We start from the raw sequence: 16257 nt of genomic DNA on the forward strand, positions 1-16257 counted from the left end.
CAACGGTCAGGATTTTATATGGTTTGAAACAGAACCAACAGTTTGAGAACATGGGCTTTTTGGGCTTATATTATGGGCCATTTCCAAATGGCGTCTCGACCCATTAATTTAATTTAATTTAAATTTCAATAGAGTTAGATGTTTTCTAAGTTAACCCAATATATTTATTGTATACAATAATTTAAAATATTCAATTTTAATTTGGTTCATAAAATCCATGGCTAAATAGATTATAATTTTTAGTAAAAAATCAAATAAAAAGATTGTATCACTAGTTCAAATATAACACTAACCGTATGTAAATATAATATTTGTATCTATTCTACTTATAATTATTTGTTAAAATTTGATATGTGCAAGTATACATATCTAGGCTGTGGTCCATCGTGGGCCAGGCCCGTGAGCCATTTTTTTTATATGGGTAAAATAATTATATAATATAGTCCAAAAAAATAATTTAGGAAACCGGATTTGCATTGAAAATTTAATGCACTTTTGACCAAAATAAATATCTATGAAGTTTATTTTTCATAATATTTTTTTTGTTATTGTGGAAAGAAAATCCAAATACTCAATCTTCTTTGACCTTATGGTTAATTTGCTTTGAACCCTCAAATAAAATTTGCTTAAGAATCTGTAATTAAGTGGGCTTGTGCCACGTGGTATTGGCACATTTCCCAAAGGAGAAAAAACAGAATAATTCCAAAACTCAGTCCGAAAGCCACCAGCAGAAAAATTAAAGAAAAAACCAAGGGAAATAAGAACAACACAGTTCCTCCAAACTCCAAAAAGACAAAAAAAAAAAAAATTCCACGAAATACAGAGGTTAGTGTTGGGGTGTTGGCCAATTTTTTTTTTATATATATTTGTAAAACAAAATCTTATGAACGAAGAACAGTCGCAGAGACAGAACTGTGCAGCTTCCCGGTTTCTAATTTCAAAGAGGAAACCCTGTAAATGTCTGAATCAGAGGGGTTTCTCTGATTGCTCACGATCATGTCCGAAGCTTCCGTATCTTACAGGTAACTGAAACTTTCCAAGTCTCTTCTTTTTTCGTTTTTTCTGGTTTTCGAGTAAATGGGTTTGCGATTCTTGGGGTTTTTGTCGATGGGTTTGTTCGATTTGGCTCTCATTTTGATGGGTTTTGCTCTGAAATCGTTCCCCGAGATAATCTCATTCTGGGTCTACTTTTTTTCCGGTGAATTTGCTGAGAATTTAGCGAAAAAATAGGAAAGGCTGAAGCTTTTTTTTCATTGATGATTCAAATTTGAGAACTTTATGGCCAAACTCGATAAATTTGGTTCTTTCGCGGTATCGTCAGATTCAAAGCCCATCGTTTACGGTGTTTTAGTATTGAATGCAGTATAGATTGCCAGTTATCATCAATGATTGAATCAGAGGTTTAGTTTCAATCTCGGTAAACACTGCAGAGGTTGTCGGAATAATTTTTTTTTTTTTTTGATATAGTTGTCGGAATAATTAGATGCAGATTTGTGTCCTAAGCATTTTCTGTTTGCTTGTTGGTGAAGTTTCCTATCTTCATCTGTGATTATGGTGACCCAAAGAAAAACTGCCATTTCTTGTTCTTAATCCTCCTTCGGTCGAATTTTTGGCAATCTTGCAGTTGCGGGTCTTGCGGGTATCCGCTGAATCTATCATCCTCGGATTATACGACATCTTCTAAGGGTAAAAACAAGTCCGGAAAGAAGGGTTCCATCTCGTTTTCCTCGGCTGATTTGAGCCGCTTCACACAGGTTGACGAGATGAACTGTTTCCGCATCCCTTGGGGCCGATACGGCTTGAAAACGAAGCTCCTATGTCGTAAATGCGGAGTTCTGATTGGATATGGATATGGAGTCGGTCCAATGCTATGCGGGTTCGACTCAACAAACTCTCATTCTTCGTCTTACAAAAAGTTTGCGATAAAGATCCGAGCTTTACAACCTTCTGAGGCGATCTGACCGTCGATTTTTCGCCATCAAATGATCAACTTTGCTTCCTTACTGATCATAACTTCTGAATTTTTCTTCTGCAACTGCTTCAGTTGTCACTGCCGCCAAAGAGGGCATAGGAGCTAACATTAACTCTGCAAATCAAAAGAGGATTTTCTCCGTTTCTCGAGGTATTCCCGGAAATCCATTAGAAACTGTAATGCATTTTCGGGTTTGGAGTTCGTATAATGTAGAGAATGCTTCCTCTGTTAAAGATCCCTGCATGTGATGATTGTTAAAGATCCATACTTGTGATGATTTTCTTGGAGACACTGTTGTTGCTATACAAGAACCGATATTTCCTACTTAGATCATCGTTCTCCCAGGATCCATTCTCGGAAAATTACACCGACTTTTCTTACAGTTGATGATACCGAACTCGCTGTTCGGTTATGTGCAGAACCGAAATCTGAAGAGGCAGAGTTCTTGTAAATGTAATGATCAAGAAACATACTTTTGCAAGTTTTCAAGTGTTATGATGATTGTACTTGCAACTTTAAATTAGTGATATGTACTTATAACTTTGAATTAGTAATATGAATATGATATGAAGCCACTAGTAGACATATATATCGGGGTGTCACTCCGACCCGAACCCGCACTCAACCCTAAGGTTTCAGGTTTGGGTTGACCCGAACTTTTTCGGGCCTACAAATCCGAATCCGAAGTCTTGGCCCTTTATTTAGCCTTTTTCTCGGGTTACCATATTTTTCATGTGTTTCATATGAGTGAAAAAGTACCAAAAGTTTGTTTAATCTCTCTAATCTATCCCCATGAAAGAAGATGACATGAAAAACTTGGGGTAGATATGAAAATTCCAAAAGATACGGGGCTTAGTGTAACTATTTAAAACTAATAGCACCACAGTTTTTAATATCTCAAAATATAGGGCCCATTCACCGAAAAAGACAAAGATGGAGAGTTCAGGAATACGAGTGAAATCGTAAAGAAACCAGCGTCAAGAAACGAAGAAGAAGAGGAAGGAAGAAGAATAGAGAGAGTTTTTTTGTTTGTCAAAACTAATTCACGGAAAAATCTGCTCGAATTCGTCAATGGATTCTTAGATCTGATGATAAATTGCCTTCTGGATCTGAATTTCTGGCGGGAGGAACTGAAGATTCCGGTTTGTGAGACGACGCAGCAGATCCGAAGGTCGAAGAGGAAGAAGAAGAATCCATGGACGATTTCACGGGGTTTTTAGCGAGAGACTTCGGATTGAATCCGCAGGGAAAATCAGCTCCAATGGCGGGTCACCGGAGCTCTCCGGCCGGAGATTTCAGCAGTTTCACATCTTCTCCTAGCTTCGGGATCGGTTCGTCGTCTCCTGCCGGGAAAAGGTCGGATTCTTCGCCGGTGCTTGACGATCATGGTGATATCTTCAATGATATCTTCAGTGGACCACCGAAGTACGGATCCTCCGAGTCTCGGCCTCAGCCTGCGCCGTCGGCTCCGGCCTTTGACTACGACGCCATGTTCAAGGATCAGAAAGCTTCGAAATCGGCGTCTATGCCGGTTTACGACAAGCCGGTGTATGATGAGGATGCAGTCGATGGTATTTCTGGGCTTAAAAGCTCCTCGACTTCTCAATCTGCCCGGTTTGACGATGTTTTCTCTTCGATCTCATCATCCCCAAAGCACAAGAAACATAATAGTTCTCCGTTCGATGATCTGCTGGGGAACTTGGGGAGGAAAGATACTGAACCCATGAAGGCGGAGAATGTACGAGAAGAGAAGGGTAGCTCAATTTTCGATGATTTGATACCTGGGTTTGGACGCAGTAGCTCCACTCCTGTTGATCGGTAATATTCCATGTACTGGTTAATCTGTGATCAACATTTCGCTTTATGTCAAATCTTTGTTCTTCAAAAATTGTTCCTTGAAGCTCACTTGAGTTGGCTCGCGCGATAGAAAAGTCATTGGGAATGTCTGAGAACTATACGAGTTGTCTGAATGACCGAAGTACTCTATGCGCAGCCTTCATTGTCTTCTCTTTTTAATGGTTTTCAAGTTTTACCAGTGCATTGGCTTTGGACCTTAGTGTTACAAAGTGTAGCATGGATTTCATACTGGTTACAGGAACGAGCTGATTAACGCCTTGATCTTGCAGTTAGAGTTCTTTTCAAATGTCCTTTGGAATATGAGATCTTGCGGAAACATGAGGAATCGGCATAAATCATTCAAAAGCTTGCGCATTTTTCTTGTTCACATCCTGTTTTTCAGTTGACAGACTCGGTACTCCTTATGCACAGATCAACTTCAGAGACAAGTCAATCTCAGAAACCCTCTACAGGGAGAACCAAGGCATCCTCGCCACTCGTGGAAGATCCATTTGTAGTCTTGGAGTCAGCTTCAACCCCTCCAGCTTCTTCCACAGGGGAATTCAGTGATCCATTGGAGGAATTTAGTAAATTCAGTAGCTCAAACAGCAGAAAAGCTGATCATTCATCTGCTCATGGTGGAGTATTTGTGGATATTGACCCACTTGATTCTCTTGGGACATCAGTGCCAGATAAGCATAACAGGGACAAAGATCATATAAGAACAGGAAGCACGAGCGGTGCACAGTCACCTGTGGAAATTTCTGAGGGCTACTCACCAAAGAAAGCATCTACTGATGATTTCTCGGAGCCTCAGCATGCCCCATCCGCAAGTGGTCCTCAATCCTCTTCTTCTGCATATGAAAATCCTAATATTTACCAGCCAAATTCACGGGAGTATAGATCATCAAAGTCAGATAGAAATTTTGAATCATCTGGTGATGTGTGGCTCACCGTATCTGAGATCCCCCTTTTTACACAACCTACCAGTGCTCCACCACCTTCAAGACCTCCACCACCAAGACCCACTCGTCCTGTAAAAAAGAAGGTAAATGAGCCTTCTTTATCAAGTTCTCCTCGCTGCTCGCATGGCCCTAGCTCAGCCAGAGCTTCTGCGAAGAGCTCTGCTGCTTCTCAAATTGATGAACTTGAGGATTTTGCTTCCGGCAGAAATCAGAGTGATGTTAATGGATATTTTGAGCCTCCTTCCAGTGAAGATTCAGATCTATACTCTGCAGCTGCCGCATCTGCTGCTGCCATGAAGGAGGCAATGGATAAAGCAGAGGTCGAGTTTAGGCATGCTAGGGAAATGAGAGAGAAAGAGAATATGAAGGCAGGTAGAAGTAAAGAAGGAGTTCAGATGGACAATAATGAATTTCAGGAAAGGGAACTTAGAGAAAAACAAGAGAGATTAGATCATGAAAGGATAGAAAAAGAGAGAGAGACGGAAAGGACTCGTGAGAGGGAGAGGGAGGAGATGGAAAGAGATCAGAGAAGACTTGAGAGAGAGAGGACAGAAAGGGAAAGGGAGTTAGCTAGACAGGTTGTAGAGCGCGCTACGAGAGAAGCACGTGAAAGAGTAGCTGCTGGTGCTCGTGCTAAAGCTCAAAGGGCTGCTGTTGAGAAGGCAGCTACGGAAGCTCGAGAACGTGCCGAGAGAGCTGCTGTTCAAAGAGCTCAGGCTGAAGCACGGGAAAGGGCAGCTGCTGAGGCTAGAGACAAGGCTGATAAGGCTGCAGCTGAAGCACGGGAGAAGGAAGTAAGGGTTAGAGCAGAACGAGCTGCTGTAGAAAGGGCAGCTGCAGAGGCACGCGGAAGGGCAGCTGCAGAGGCACGTGAAAGGGTAGCTGCTCAAGCCAAAGCTAAGCAACAACAGAGTGACAATGATCTCGAATCCTTCTTTAGCATGGGCTCTAGGCCAAGTAGTGCTCCAAAACAGAGAACCAACACTTCGGTAAGATCTGATATCTGTTTCTGTTTGACCATGAAATGTTGTTAGGGAATCCGCTTCCTCTTGTGACTTTAGTTGGATTCCAGGACCCTTTCTTTGATTCATGGAACAAGGGAGGGTCTTTCGAAGCAAGTAGGACGTCTTCTGGAGTACCTTCTGGAGCATCAACGAACATGCGAAAGGCCTCTTCGGCAACAAATATCGTTGATGATCTCAGTTCAATTTTTGGAGGTACATTTGATTTCTAAGTTTCAGCCACCATATATCATTGTTACTGCACCTCATGCTCCTGTGGTTTGACTTGGTCGCTGACGGAATAATCTGTGTGAAAAAAGCTGCTGCTTCCCAATCTGGTGTATTCCAAGAGGTTGAAGGAGAGACTGAAGAGAGACGGCGAGCCAGGCTGGAACGCCACCAGAGAACACAGGAGCGAGCTGTATGTATCAAAATACCAAAATGCATGTGTGTTATGTTTTCTGATCATCCTAGAAACAGTATATTGGCATTTGAATTCTAACGTTGGATTCTGTCTAATCAGGCGAAAGCACTTGCTGAGAAAAACGAGCGTGATCTTCAAGCACAAAAGGAGCAAGCTGAGAGACATGTAAGTTGCCTCTTACTGCATTGTCTGGTTTGACCTCCCTTTACTTTCTTCCCTTTGCTTGTGCACCATTTTTACGGAGAAACTGTGTCACTTTAGGGAACCATCTCTCGATTATAACCATTTGTTGTTGTTGTCGTCGTCGTCGTCTAACCTCCATATGCATAATGGAAAACTTCCTGATTTCAGAGGATTTCCGAGACACTTGATGTCGAGATCAAGCGTTGGGCGTTGGGGAAGGAGGGCAATTTGCGTGCTATGCTTTCCACGTTGCAATATGTATGTTGTGTTTTAGTTTCTTTCCTCTTCTTTCTTTGATAGCCATCATCACGTAATGTAGCTGGCTGACATGAAGGTCCGGTTCTGAAATTCACCAAATCTCTTCTGGTGTTGCTTTGTGCAACATGAACAGGTTCTTTGGCCAGAATGTGGTTGGCAGCCCGTTTCTTTGACTGATCTAATTACAGCTGCATCGGTCAAGAAAGTTTACAGGAAGGCTACACTATGCATCCATCCCGACAAAGTGCAACAAAAAGGCGCAAATCTTCAGCAGAAATACGTTGCTGAGAAGGTTTTCGACTTGCTTAAGGTAAGTCATTCAACTTAACATATTACTTCATCACTTGCTCAACACAATGTGATTGTGTAACTAAATGATCCTTGCATACCAATTGATCTTCCTCTTCTGTGAAAAAAAAATATTAACAGGAAGCGTGGAACAAGTTCAACTCAGAAGAGCTCTTCTGAAAGATCGGGACTTTACATTCATAGTGTTGTTCTTGTTCTTGTTCCTGTTCCGACCAAAAGATAAAAAAGCATGTGGGAGCTTGTTGCTTTGGTCTGAGATTCCGGCAAAGTTGGGTCAAGAGGGTAAATCAGATGTAGAGTTGTGTGTATTCTCTCGCACCCATCAGCCACCGCAGCAATTGGGTATTTTTGGTTTTTTTTTTCATGTATCTTTTATCCATATAGAGCATGAAATGAAATGTTTTGATGATGATGATTTCTTGTACCAAAGACAAGACTGAGCTTGTGTAATGTTGTTGCCCAAACCATTTATATCTTATGCATATATGATTCTTTTTTGGGTATGTTTCATATGCTACTTCAGAAATATATATACACTATATAATATCAGGTATTATATATCATTTATAGAACCAAAACCTTAGCTGTGTAACAACATTTTCCTTGTGTGCACACTCTGAAAAACATGAACAAGACATGGCTAAATAAGATTTTACAAAGTGTCAAGGACTTAATGTTACCATGACCACTTCCTGAATGAAAATCCTATATGACAATGTCAAAGGTATTGCAATGGTCACACATAATGTACAATGCCTTCAAATCAAACCGAACCTGGATGCAGAACTTTGGTCTCAATCTGCATCCCTTGGCGAGATGTTCGGCATGCACTTCTGCTAACCGTTCCCGCAGAATGCTCAAGTTAACCTGACACAGAAACGGGATTTTAAGAAAAACAACGGTCATCACAAGATCTGGCGGTGGATTTTTGGTATCGTGGATAGAGATCGAGGTGAAACGGAATCTGCACCTCGTCATCTTTGTTGAGCTGAATCTGACACAAGCTGCAGTAGATGTGCCGATGGTTCTCTTGAAGCTCTCCTTGCTTGCATATCGGACACCATATCTGGCTATGATGCTCCTGCACGAGACAGAGAGGTAAACTAACTGATTTCTCGGGTTTGAGAAAGATGGGTTTTATGAAAAGTGGTTCAGTTACGTTCATTGAGCATGGCTGTCACGATACGGGTGAGATAATGATTGTTAATTGGTGAGAATTTTGATGGATGGTAAACTCGTGGCAAAGAGAACGTACCTGTTCACCATTTAAATGCATATTCTCGAAAACTAAGGTTGCCAAGTAAACATCTTCTTCGTCTTCCCATGTCTCTGTCTGAATATGTGATCCTGAGAGAAGTTATCATTAAGAATAGACACTAAATAATCAGAATTCATCCTTAGAGTTGGATGGATTTCAACAATGAAAGGTCCATCACATCTCGGTTTCACCTGTTGTGGTGGTTTCTGGAACCAAATCCTCGTAAAATATCCGCTGCATTTCTAGCAATATCTCTTCACTATCACCTTCATAAGCATCAGAAATACCTTCATATTCCCATAATATATCATCAGATTCTGGAGAAGACTGGGGGTTTCTTGACAGGTGTCTCGACGAATCCTTGATCTTTTTCATTTCATCGTAAACAATGTCCTGGAATGCAGACTTGATAAAGTCCTGAAAAAGTAGAAACTAAAAACCTTAGTGAGTACAATTTTACAAGATGAATGCTACGATAAGACATAACCTAGGAGTAATATATAGAACTTCTGTCAGAAATTTCTTCAGATGTCCAAAGGAGTGTTTCTAAATGTTCATAGAGCTTAACCAAAAGGATCTGATTCACTCCATTCTCACCAAATCTTCCGAGCAAAACACCACTAAAGCTACTCAAATGCATCAAACGAAGTACCCTTCAATGCAGGAAGATGAAACAAACCTTTTCATGGGGAGATTGATAATTCGAAAGCCTCATTTTCCACAGCAAACGGGTCCGATCCTCTCTAACTCTTCTGAAACAATTCTCCCTGAGCTACATTCAGCAACATGGAACTCGATTCAGTAACCCTCTTATGCGTAAACCATCGCAGTCAAAGAGATTATTTTTAACATATGATGAAACAGTGAATCAGAAACTAAGAAAGACCCTCTAGACAAAATTTCAATTTTTAAATCAGTCAACACCATGCGAAATCCAAGCTCGAGACACTTTCCTCCACCAGACGAATCCATCACGACATGCATGGGTATATATATGCAAAATCAAAGCACTCGAAACCCAGATCGAAAGTATAAACAGAGATAGGTGCAGCTATTACGATAAATTTCTCGAATTCGAGGGAAGAGAATACGAATTTGAAGGGAAAGATAAGCAACCTTCTTCTTCCAGACTGGGTAATCGAAGAGAGATCTCGATTTCGCAGAGACCCGTTTCTGAATTTCCGGTGTTGGTCCGATTGGCTTCGCCATTTTCTCATCACCCGCGAGGTTTCCCTCCATAGAACGAAAACAAACCCAACACAAAGGAAGACAAAAGAAAGGAAGGGGGAATGATATGTTGTGTACAGGAAGTTTTCGGGTCAAAACGAGAATTTAAACAAACATATGGGCCTTTTACTTGAGCCCAAGAAAAGTCCGGTTACGTCGGTTTAATCATATAAACTTAAACCAGACAAATAAACCGGCCTAGCAGGGGAAAGAAGGGCAAAAAGGGAAAAGGAAAAATGCAGTATAAGGACCCTATTTTTATGGGAAAATTTGCACCAATATCCAAAAACGTCACGTCATTAGAAATCTATATTTTTTTTTCCTTTCTTTGCGAACTATAACTTTTTATAAATTTTTGACAAAAATATCCTTACTTTATTGTATAATTTCAATGTTGCCATTATTCAAAAAAATTACAGCATAAAAAAATATATTTTATTCAGAAACTGTGTTATCTCGGAAAACTGTTTTTTTCATCCGCAATAATTATTTTTTATCTGTGAGAATATATTTTTATTTAGTTTAACTGTTTTTGTATATGAAAAAAATAATTTTTTTTATCAAGAAGAACTGTTTTTCGTCCGAAAAAATTATTTTTTCATTCGGAAAATACTTTTTTTTATCCGAAAAAAATGTTTTTTTATCCGAAAAAGTCTATTTTCGTTTTGGAGAATACTTTTTTTTGAGAAAATTGTTTTCATAGAAGAAAAAATATTTTTTATATAAAAAACCATTTTTTATATGTGAGAACTATTTTTCATTCGGACAAAAAATGTACACTACCGAACGAAAAACAACTCTCTCGAAAAAAAACAGTTTTTTCGGCCAAAAAAACAAACTTTTCCGAACGAAAAACAGATTTTTTCGGACAAAAAACAATCCTCCCGGACAAAAAACAGTTCTCCCGGACAAAAAAAAATTCTCCCGGATAAAAACAAACTCTCCCGAACAAAAACAGTTATCCCGGACAAAAAACAGTTCTCCTGGACAAAAAACAGACTCTCCCGGACGAAAAACAGTTCTCCCGGACAAAAGACAGACTCTCCTGGATGGAAAACAGTTCTCCCGGACAAAAAACAGTTCTTCCGGATAAAAACAGTCTCTCCCGGATGAAAAACATCTCTCCCGGATTACACGGTTTCCAAAAAAATCTGCTTTTTATATTGCACATTTTTTGGGAAGCTAAATGACAATATTGAAACTATACAATAAAATAAGGGTAGTTTTGTCAAAAATTTATAAAAAGGTATAGTTTGCAAAGATTATAACTATTTTGTCATAGTTTGCAAAACACCACATCTTTTTGTCACACCTAACCAAGAACCCCTATTTTTATTTTGAAGAAAAAAAGAAAAAGGGGCTTGCAGTCGATCAGCCGTCGAATCACTCTTTTTTTTAACAAAATTGAAAAGCAACACCGTGATCTAATATGATCTAATATATCTAAAATATTTACGGATATATGTACAAGTGTCATATAAATTCTACGCTAAATGTTTCGAAAAGGTAGAGAAAAATAATATATATTCGATCATCAATACCAAATTTAGTTAATATAAACTTTTCGTTTCCACCCATTTTGAATTTAGATCAAATATTACGAGATTTACAATAACTAATCATATTATTAATGATTGATTCCAATTTATTCCTTTTTATCATTTTCCTTTATTCCTCGAGTTCATCATAGGAGACAAGCTTTTTGTAATAGATAGGGATATAAATCATAATAGCTGCAGGTGGAACCGGACAGCACTCAAGTTTTTGTCTCTTGGGTCACTCTATGATTTGCAAAAAGACACTAACATCGCGTCCCAAAATCACCAAAACAAAAAACGATCCAAATAGCAAAACGGCCACAAAGATGTGAAAAGCTTAGCTCATTCTCTGAGCAGCCTCCTTGGCGAGGACCCTCTCCTTGGCCTTGGTCTTGGCCTGCGATTTCGATCCCATGATGCCACCTCCCCACTTCTTTCTGTTCTCGTCGAACTTGTCATTGAAGTTCGCCTTCCAAATTTTACCAATTCAGACAAACATAATCAGTCTCAAACTACAATTCCGAAACTTGTTTAAAAGTTTATCAAAAGTTCTCATCACCTTGATCGCCTCGAGGACTTTGCTGAATTCCATCTTGTCCTCGTTCTTCACAGTCGTCAGACACAGGCATGACGCAGTTTTCTTGTGAACAATCTGGAAACAAAGAACAATAATGCTGAGTTTCTTCAGAGGGGTCAAGTGAATGATATATAAGACTTATTATTATTACCGCTCCCAAACGGGATTTGCCCTTGACAATGCAGTAAGGGACTTCCATTTTCCGGCATAAAGCAGGCAACCAGACGACCAACTCGATTGGGTCCACATCATGAGCAATCACAACCAATTGCGCCTTGTTCTGCCAAACAATAAAATACAGTTATCTCTGTAAGTTTTCACACTGCAAGTTTCTTACACTAACGATTTAAGAGCAAGATCATGGTAAAGAAAAGCAAAAACCTGCTCGATGAGGTATGTCACATGGTTAAGACCATACTTGGCAACAATTGGCTTCTTTGTCTCGACGGTTTTTCCTTCAGTCTCAGATTGGGCCTTCTTGAGAAGCCTCTCCTTCTTTGCAGCCTTGTCCTCGGGCCTATATTTCAGAAGAAGCTTGAAGAGGCTAGTAGCTGCAAACACAAATAAAGCATACGTCACAACAATACAATATTAATCAAGCAACGACAAGTGCATTATAAACTAGCAAGTGAAACCGCACACCCTAAAGCCTATGGCAGAAATAGTAGAAAAAATGCCACAACACACAACCAAAACAAAACAGGGGAAATAAAAGTTACCAAGGTTCTTGTCGAGCGTCTTGGTAAACTGATTCACAGCTGGAGGGACCTTCAACCTCTGCTTGAGGATACGCTTCTGCCTTTGGAGGCGGATAGCCTTTGGCCACTTGATGTATCGGGACAGATCCTTCTTGGGAGGCAGAGCCCCACCAATACCAAACTGTTTTGGGCGCTTCTCAAACAAGGGATTGGTAACTTTCTCCTGAAATCCCAGGATTCAAGACAAGTATAACAAGCTAGAACATAGAATAGATAACATCTTAGAGTAACTCCAAAGAGACCAAAAGAAATGATCTTATACCGGCTTCTTCTTGGCAGCCACTTTCATTCCTTTCTTCGGGGCCTATAACCAACACAATGAATCAAAACCATTCAAAACTTGTCTAACCGTAAACAGGCTAAGGCATATTCCATACAGAAACAGTTTTGGCAGTAAATAAAATAACTTGAATACCAAATGAACTAACGAACAATCCGTAGAAAAAGCAACAGGATACAAATTCAGAGAGGGCTGTAAGATCGATACTTTAAGGTATTGATCCTCTCTCTTGTCGCTCTTCTCTCCCCTGGACGATCTTGCCATGAGGTATTTTTACACGCCAACTGTTGAGCCCACATTCCCAAGGCGACAACACAGCCTCTTCATTTTTTACATTTCTAAGCCCATCTACCCTCAATCTCATTAGTGACCAACTCCGAACGATGTTCACCAGAGAAACCCGGTGAAGTCAATTCTTAACAAATATTTTTTTAAGAATCTTCACCAAATCAGAACTAGTAGGATTCACATCGTTAGGATGCGCAAGCCAACACTAAACTCCATATTCCGATAGTAGAATTGCAGAAATTGACACATTTAACAAACTAAAACCCATATAAAAGCAGACTCTGCCGGTTCTCCGAAAGGGAAGACACAACGAATGAACGAAGAAACGCTTAAACGGGAACGAACATACAGAATCACGGAAAGCATAAAGAATCAGAAGATGAATAATGAGATGGAAAATTACCATTTCGATTCTTCAACTCCTCCTCCAGCTCCCAGCTGAAAACCCTAGACCTCAAACGGAGACGAAGACAAGGAACATTAGGGTTTCTGGTATAAATAATAATTCAAAACGGAAAATTGGGCCGGTGGAGCCCTGAAGACATGGGCCTTAGGACCATCCATACAAGTTAATAATATAACATGTTGAACAAATGAATATAAATAGAAAATCCAATAAAAATAAACTAATTTGTTAAAATTACTATATAAATAAGTATTTTTTCCAATATTAATATATTAATTATTTAAAATTTTATTTATTAAATAAAAAAAATTAAAATGTCACTAGATTTCTATATCAAAATAATGATGACGCTGAAATATATATAATTTTAATAAAAACTTGCAAAATATAGATAAACCAATGTTTAATATTATTACTTTTAAAATATAAATATTACAATTTTCGTTTGATAGTATTATCATTTTGATTAAAAAAATAAGTTAATATTTTAAATTTTGATACATTTCTATGGAAATTTTTAACAGTTAACATATTTACATGAGAAAAAAAAAGTCTAAATATTTTTTAAAGAGTTTATATATATATATATATATTGCCCAAGATTTCATATTTTGATAATAAGAACTGAGTGATTCAATGCCAATCAGTATGTATTTTTTTTTTCGGAAGACAGAACAAAGTTTCATCTTCCTACAACCTCGTTCACTCTGTTTCGGCCATTTCAGAACAAATCTGGAGCTACTATGAGCTTTTTATGGATGTGTAGGCAGAAGAGATTCATTGTCGGGAGGATTTCAGAGCCTCGATCACAGCTGAGAAGTCGAGGTCGCCCAATCCCATGCTTCTCGCCTTCTTGAACGCCTACATTAAACCGAAACACAAGTTTAAAGTCTGTGTCTTGGTTCCAGATTTCAGGAAAAGAATCCAAATATCATAGCAGATTTCGGGGAGTTCACCGACCTCATTAGCAGCTGCTGATACAGGCATGGAGACAGCGTTTTCATCGCCGAGGGCAAGAGCAAGCCTCATGTCCTTCTGCTGATGTTTCAGAGGAAATGCAGGTGGATAGCTGCTCTTGATCATGGATGCCCCTTTGCCCTTGAACATCGGATTGGCCATTGCTCCAAGGTCCTGCATTTGCATGATGATAAAGATCGTTACTTTGAATGCAAACACGCTAAAGACGTCGAGAATAGATTTCAAAACTCGTAGATTGGATCTCTCACCAGAACATCCAGAAGGGTATCAGGGCTAAGCCCACTCTTGTCAGCCAACACAAGCCCCTCAGAGAACGCATTCATCACACTGCATCGGACAAAATCTCGATGTCAAGAAGCCTGTTTCCTCATAGGATTTGGCGAAATGGTTGTACATAGGAGAAAAAACAATGTTACCTGCCCATTATCATGTTCACTACTAGCTTCATTTTAGCCCCATTCCCAACCTGCCCCAGGTAAAAGGACTTCTTTCCCAAGACATCGAAAGCTGGCATCGCTTCATCGAAGAGTGCCTTTCAAAAGGAATGACAAAAACGGGATACAGCACGGTAAAAGGAACAGCTTTTGAGATCGATTTCACAAAGAAGAACCCAGAAACCATCGATTTCATCACGACGAGGATCGTGTCTTACCTTGTCACCAGCAGCAAGGATGATGAGTTGTCCATCTTCAGCTGGCTTTTTGCTACCAGAGACAGGAGCTTCAAGGAACTGAGCACCCTTAGCGGTAATCGCCTAATAATTCGATAACTAGAGGTAAGTAACTAAGCACAAGAAGGTAAGCAAAGAGGCTCTAAATCTTTCAAGATATTCATAGAGAGATTTATCAGTGGACTGTTCTGGTCTTCGGAGGAACCAGAAGGGCAGTTTTCCACAGTACAATGTCAATATCTTACCATCGTCTGATTCCAGGACAAGTCCCCAAAAAAAGCGGGAAAGAAACATACAAGCAACTGGTAAGAAGAAACACAAGGATGAAGAACAGTAAGTCTGTAACCTCGCTGATCTTCAGGGAAGTCTCTGCATCAACAGTTGACATATCAATATAACCCTTTCCTTGAGAGATTTGTTCAAGAACACCATCTTTATCCAAAACCACCTAATGGAACCAGCGAAATTACCACTATTAATGGCAGATTCCCATCAAATATAAAAGCAAGATGAACCCAGGATTCATACCGCAAGGGCAGCATAAGGATCTGATAACATTGCAATGGTGTACTTGCATTTCTTAACCACTGCAGCTGGAGTCTTACACACTTCGGCACCATGTTCCACCAGTTCATCACACTGCAATGAGATTTCAGGGGGGGGGGGAATGAAGAACACTAGAAAAACTCATAAAAAAGGACGACGCTTTTTGGATCTGAACAAGCAAAAACCACAATCATTCAGAGCTAAAACACTATACTCAATGAGATTTCCAAAGGGTTTAATCTGGAAAACAAAAAGCTCATCATCGCTTGGAAATCAAAACGGGGGGTTTGTATCATTATTACCTTAGAGAGTGTCCTGTTCCACACAGTAACCTTGAAACCATGCTTCAACAGATTCATTGACATGGCCTTCCCCATTATTCCCAGACCCAGAAACCCTACCTCCATTTTCACCTCTCTCTCTCTCTCTCTGCAAATGCAGTGAACTGAGAATCACAAAGCGAGAGACTTTTGAAGGGAAAAACACTTCTTCAAAAGGACAGAATAAACACCTTTATCATCGATTTTTATATATTCACGCGCTGGGAATTGTAACCTAATCCATCGGCAGTTGAGGAACGGACAGATTCTTGCCACGTCATGGAACTGGCTCATCGGACTCCACCTTTGTTGGGACTTCTTGACAGTATCCAACACGCGCCCGGACATTTCCCGCACGTGCGAAGAGCCTTGATGAGATTTCAAATTTGCAAAAAGACCCTTTATAACTACAATATGTTTGCTTATTCACCGATACTATTTTAACGTAAATTTTAGTCATTTT

At 39.6% G+C, this 16257-nt stretch overlaps 5 protein-coding genes across 6 annotated transcripts; 2 read left to right on the forward strand and 3 right to left on the reverse strand.

Moving 5' to 3' along the window:
* Positions 1–800: 800 nt before the first annotated feature.
* Positions 801–2473, forward strand: LOC104808821 (uncharacterized protein At4g08330, chloroplastic-like). 2 transcript variants are annotated; one of them, XM_010534633.1, is made up of 3 exons: positions 801–1022; positions 1625–1876; positions 2045–2473. In XM_010534633.1, the coding sequence occupies exons 1-3, from the start codon at positions 997–999 to the stop codon at positions 2076–2078; spliced, it is 312 nt and encodes a 103-aa protein (XP_010532935.1). In that variant the 5' UTR covers positions 801–996; the 3' UTR covers positions 2079–2473. The 2 variants fall into 2 exon arrangements, with proteins under 2 accessions (XP_010532935.1, XP_010532934.1); XM_010534632.1 differs by having other exon boundaries at positions 1625–2473.
* A 445-nt stretch (positions 2474–2918) lies between these two features.
* Positions 2919–7451, forward strand: LOC104808822 (auxilin-related protein 2-like). The gene is made up of 8 exons (XM_010534635.2): positions 2919–3790; positions 4241–5762; positions 5846–5990; positions 6095–6195; positions 6298–6363; positions 6550–6639; positions 6773–6949; positions 7069–7451. The coding sequence occupies exons 1-8, from the start codon at positions 3168–3170 to the stop codon at positions 7105–7107; spliced, it is 2763 nt and encodes a 920-aa protein (XP_010532937.1). The 5' UTR covers positions 2919–3167; the 3' UTR covers positions 7108–7451.
* A 55-nt stretch (positions 7452–7506) lies between these two features.
* Positions 7507–9491, reverse strand: LOC104808823. The gene is made up of 6 exons (XM_010534636.1): positions 9323–9491; positions 8886–8978; positions 8398–8623; positions 8204–8295; positions 7919–8029; positions 7507–7815 (listed from the first exon to the last, which is right to left on the reverse strand). Exons 1-6 carry the CDS (start codon positions 9443–9445, stop codon positions 7654–7656), a joined length of 807 nt encoding a protein of 268 aa, XP_010532938.1. The 5' UTR covers positions 9446–9491; the 3' UTR covers positions 7507–7653.
* Positions 9492–11122: 1631 nt separating this feature from the next.
* LOC104808824 (60S ribosomal protein L7a-2-like) lies at positions 11123–13346 on the reverse strand. Its single transcript, XM_010534637.2, has 7 exons — positions 13278–13346; positions 12569–12610; positions 12268–12469; positions 11930–12099; positions 11700–11828; positions 11531–11623; positions 11123–11440 (listed from the first exon to the last, which is right to left on the reverse strand). Exons 1-7 carry the CDS (start codon positions 13278–13280, stop codon positions 11309–11311), a joined length of 771 nt encoding a protein of 256 aa, XP_010532939.1. The 5' UTR covers positions 13281–13346; the 3' UTR covers positions 11123–11308.
* Positions 13347–13862: 516 nt separating this feature from the next.
* LOC104808825 (glyoxylate/succinic semialdehyde reductase 1) lies at positions 13863–15978 on the reverse strand. Its single transcript, XM_010534638.1, has 8 exons — positions 15777–15978; positions 15457–15567; positions 15275–15376; positions 14911–15012; positions 14675–14790; positions 14507–14585; positions 14241–14411; positions 13863–14141 (listed from the first exon to the last, which is right to left on the reverse strand). Exons 1-8 carry the CDS (start codon positions 15879–15881, stop codon positions 14058–14060), a joined length of 870 nt encoding a protein of 289 aa, XP_010532940.1. The 5' UTR covers positions 15882–15978; the 3' UTR covers positions 13863–14057.
* Between the last annotated feature and the right edge of the window lie 279 nt (positions 15979–16257).

Source organism: Tarenaya hassleriana, unplaced genomic scaffold (genome assembly GCF_000463585.1).
Source record: "Tarenaya hassleriana unplaced genomic scaffold, ASM46358v1 Cleome15, whole genome shotgun sequence".
NCBI lineage: Eukaryota > Viridiplantae > Streptophyta > Magnoliopsida > Brassicales > Cleomaceae > Tarenaya > Tarenaya hassleriana.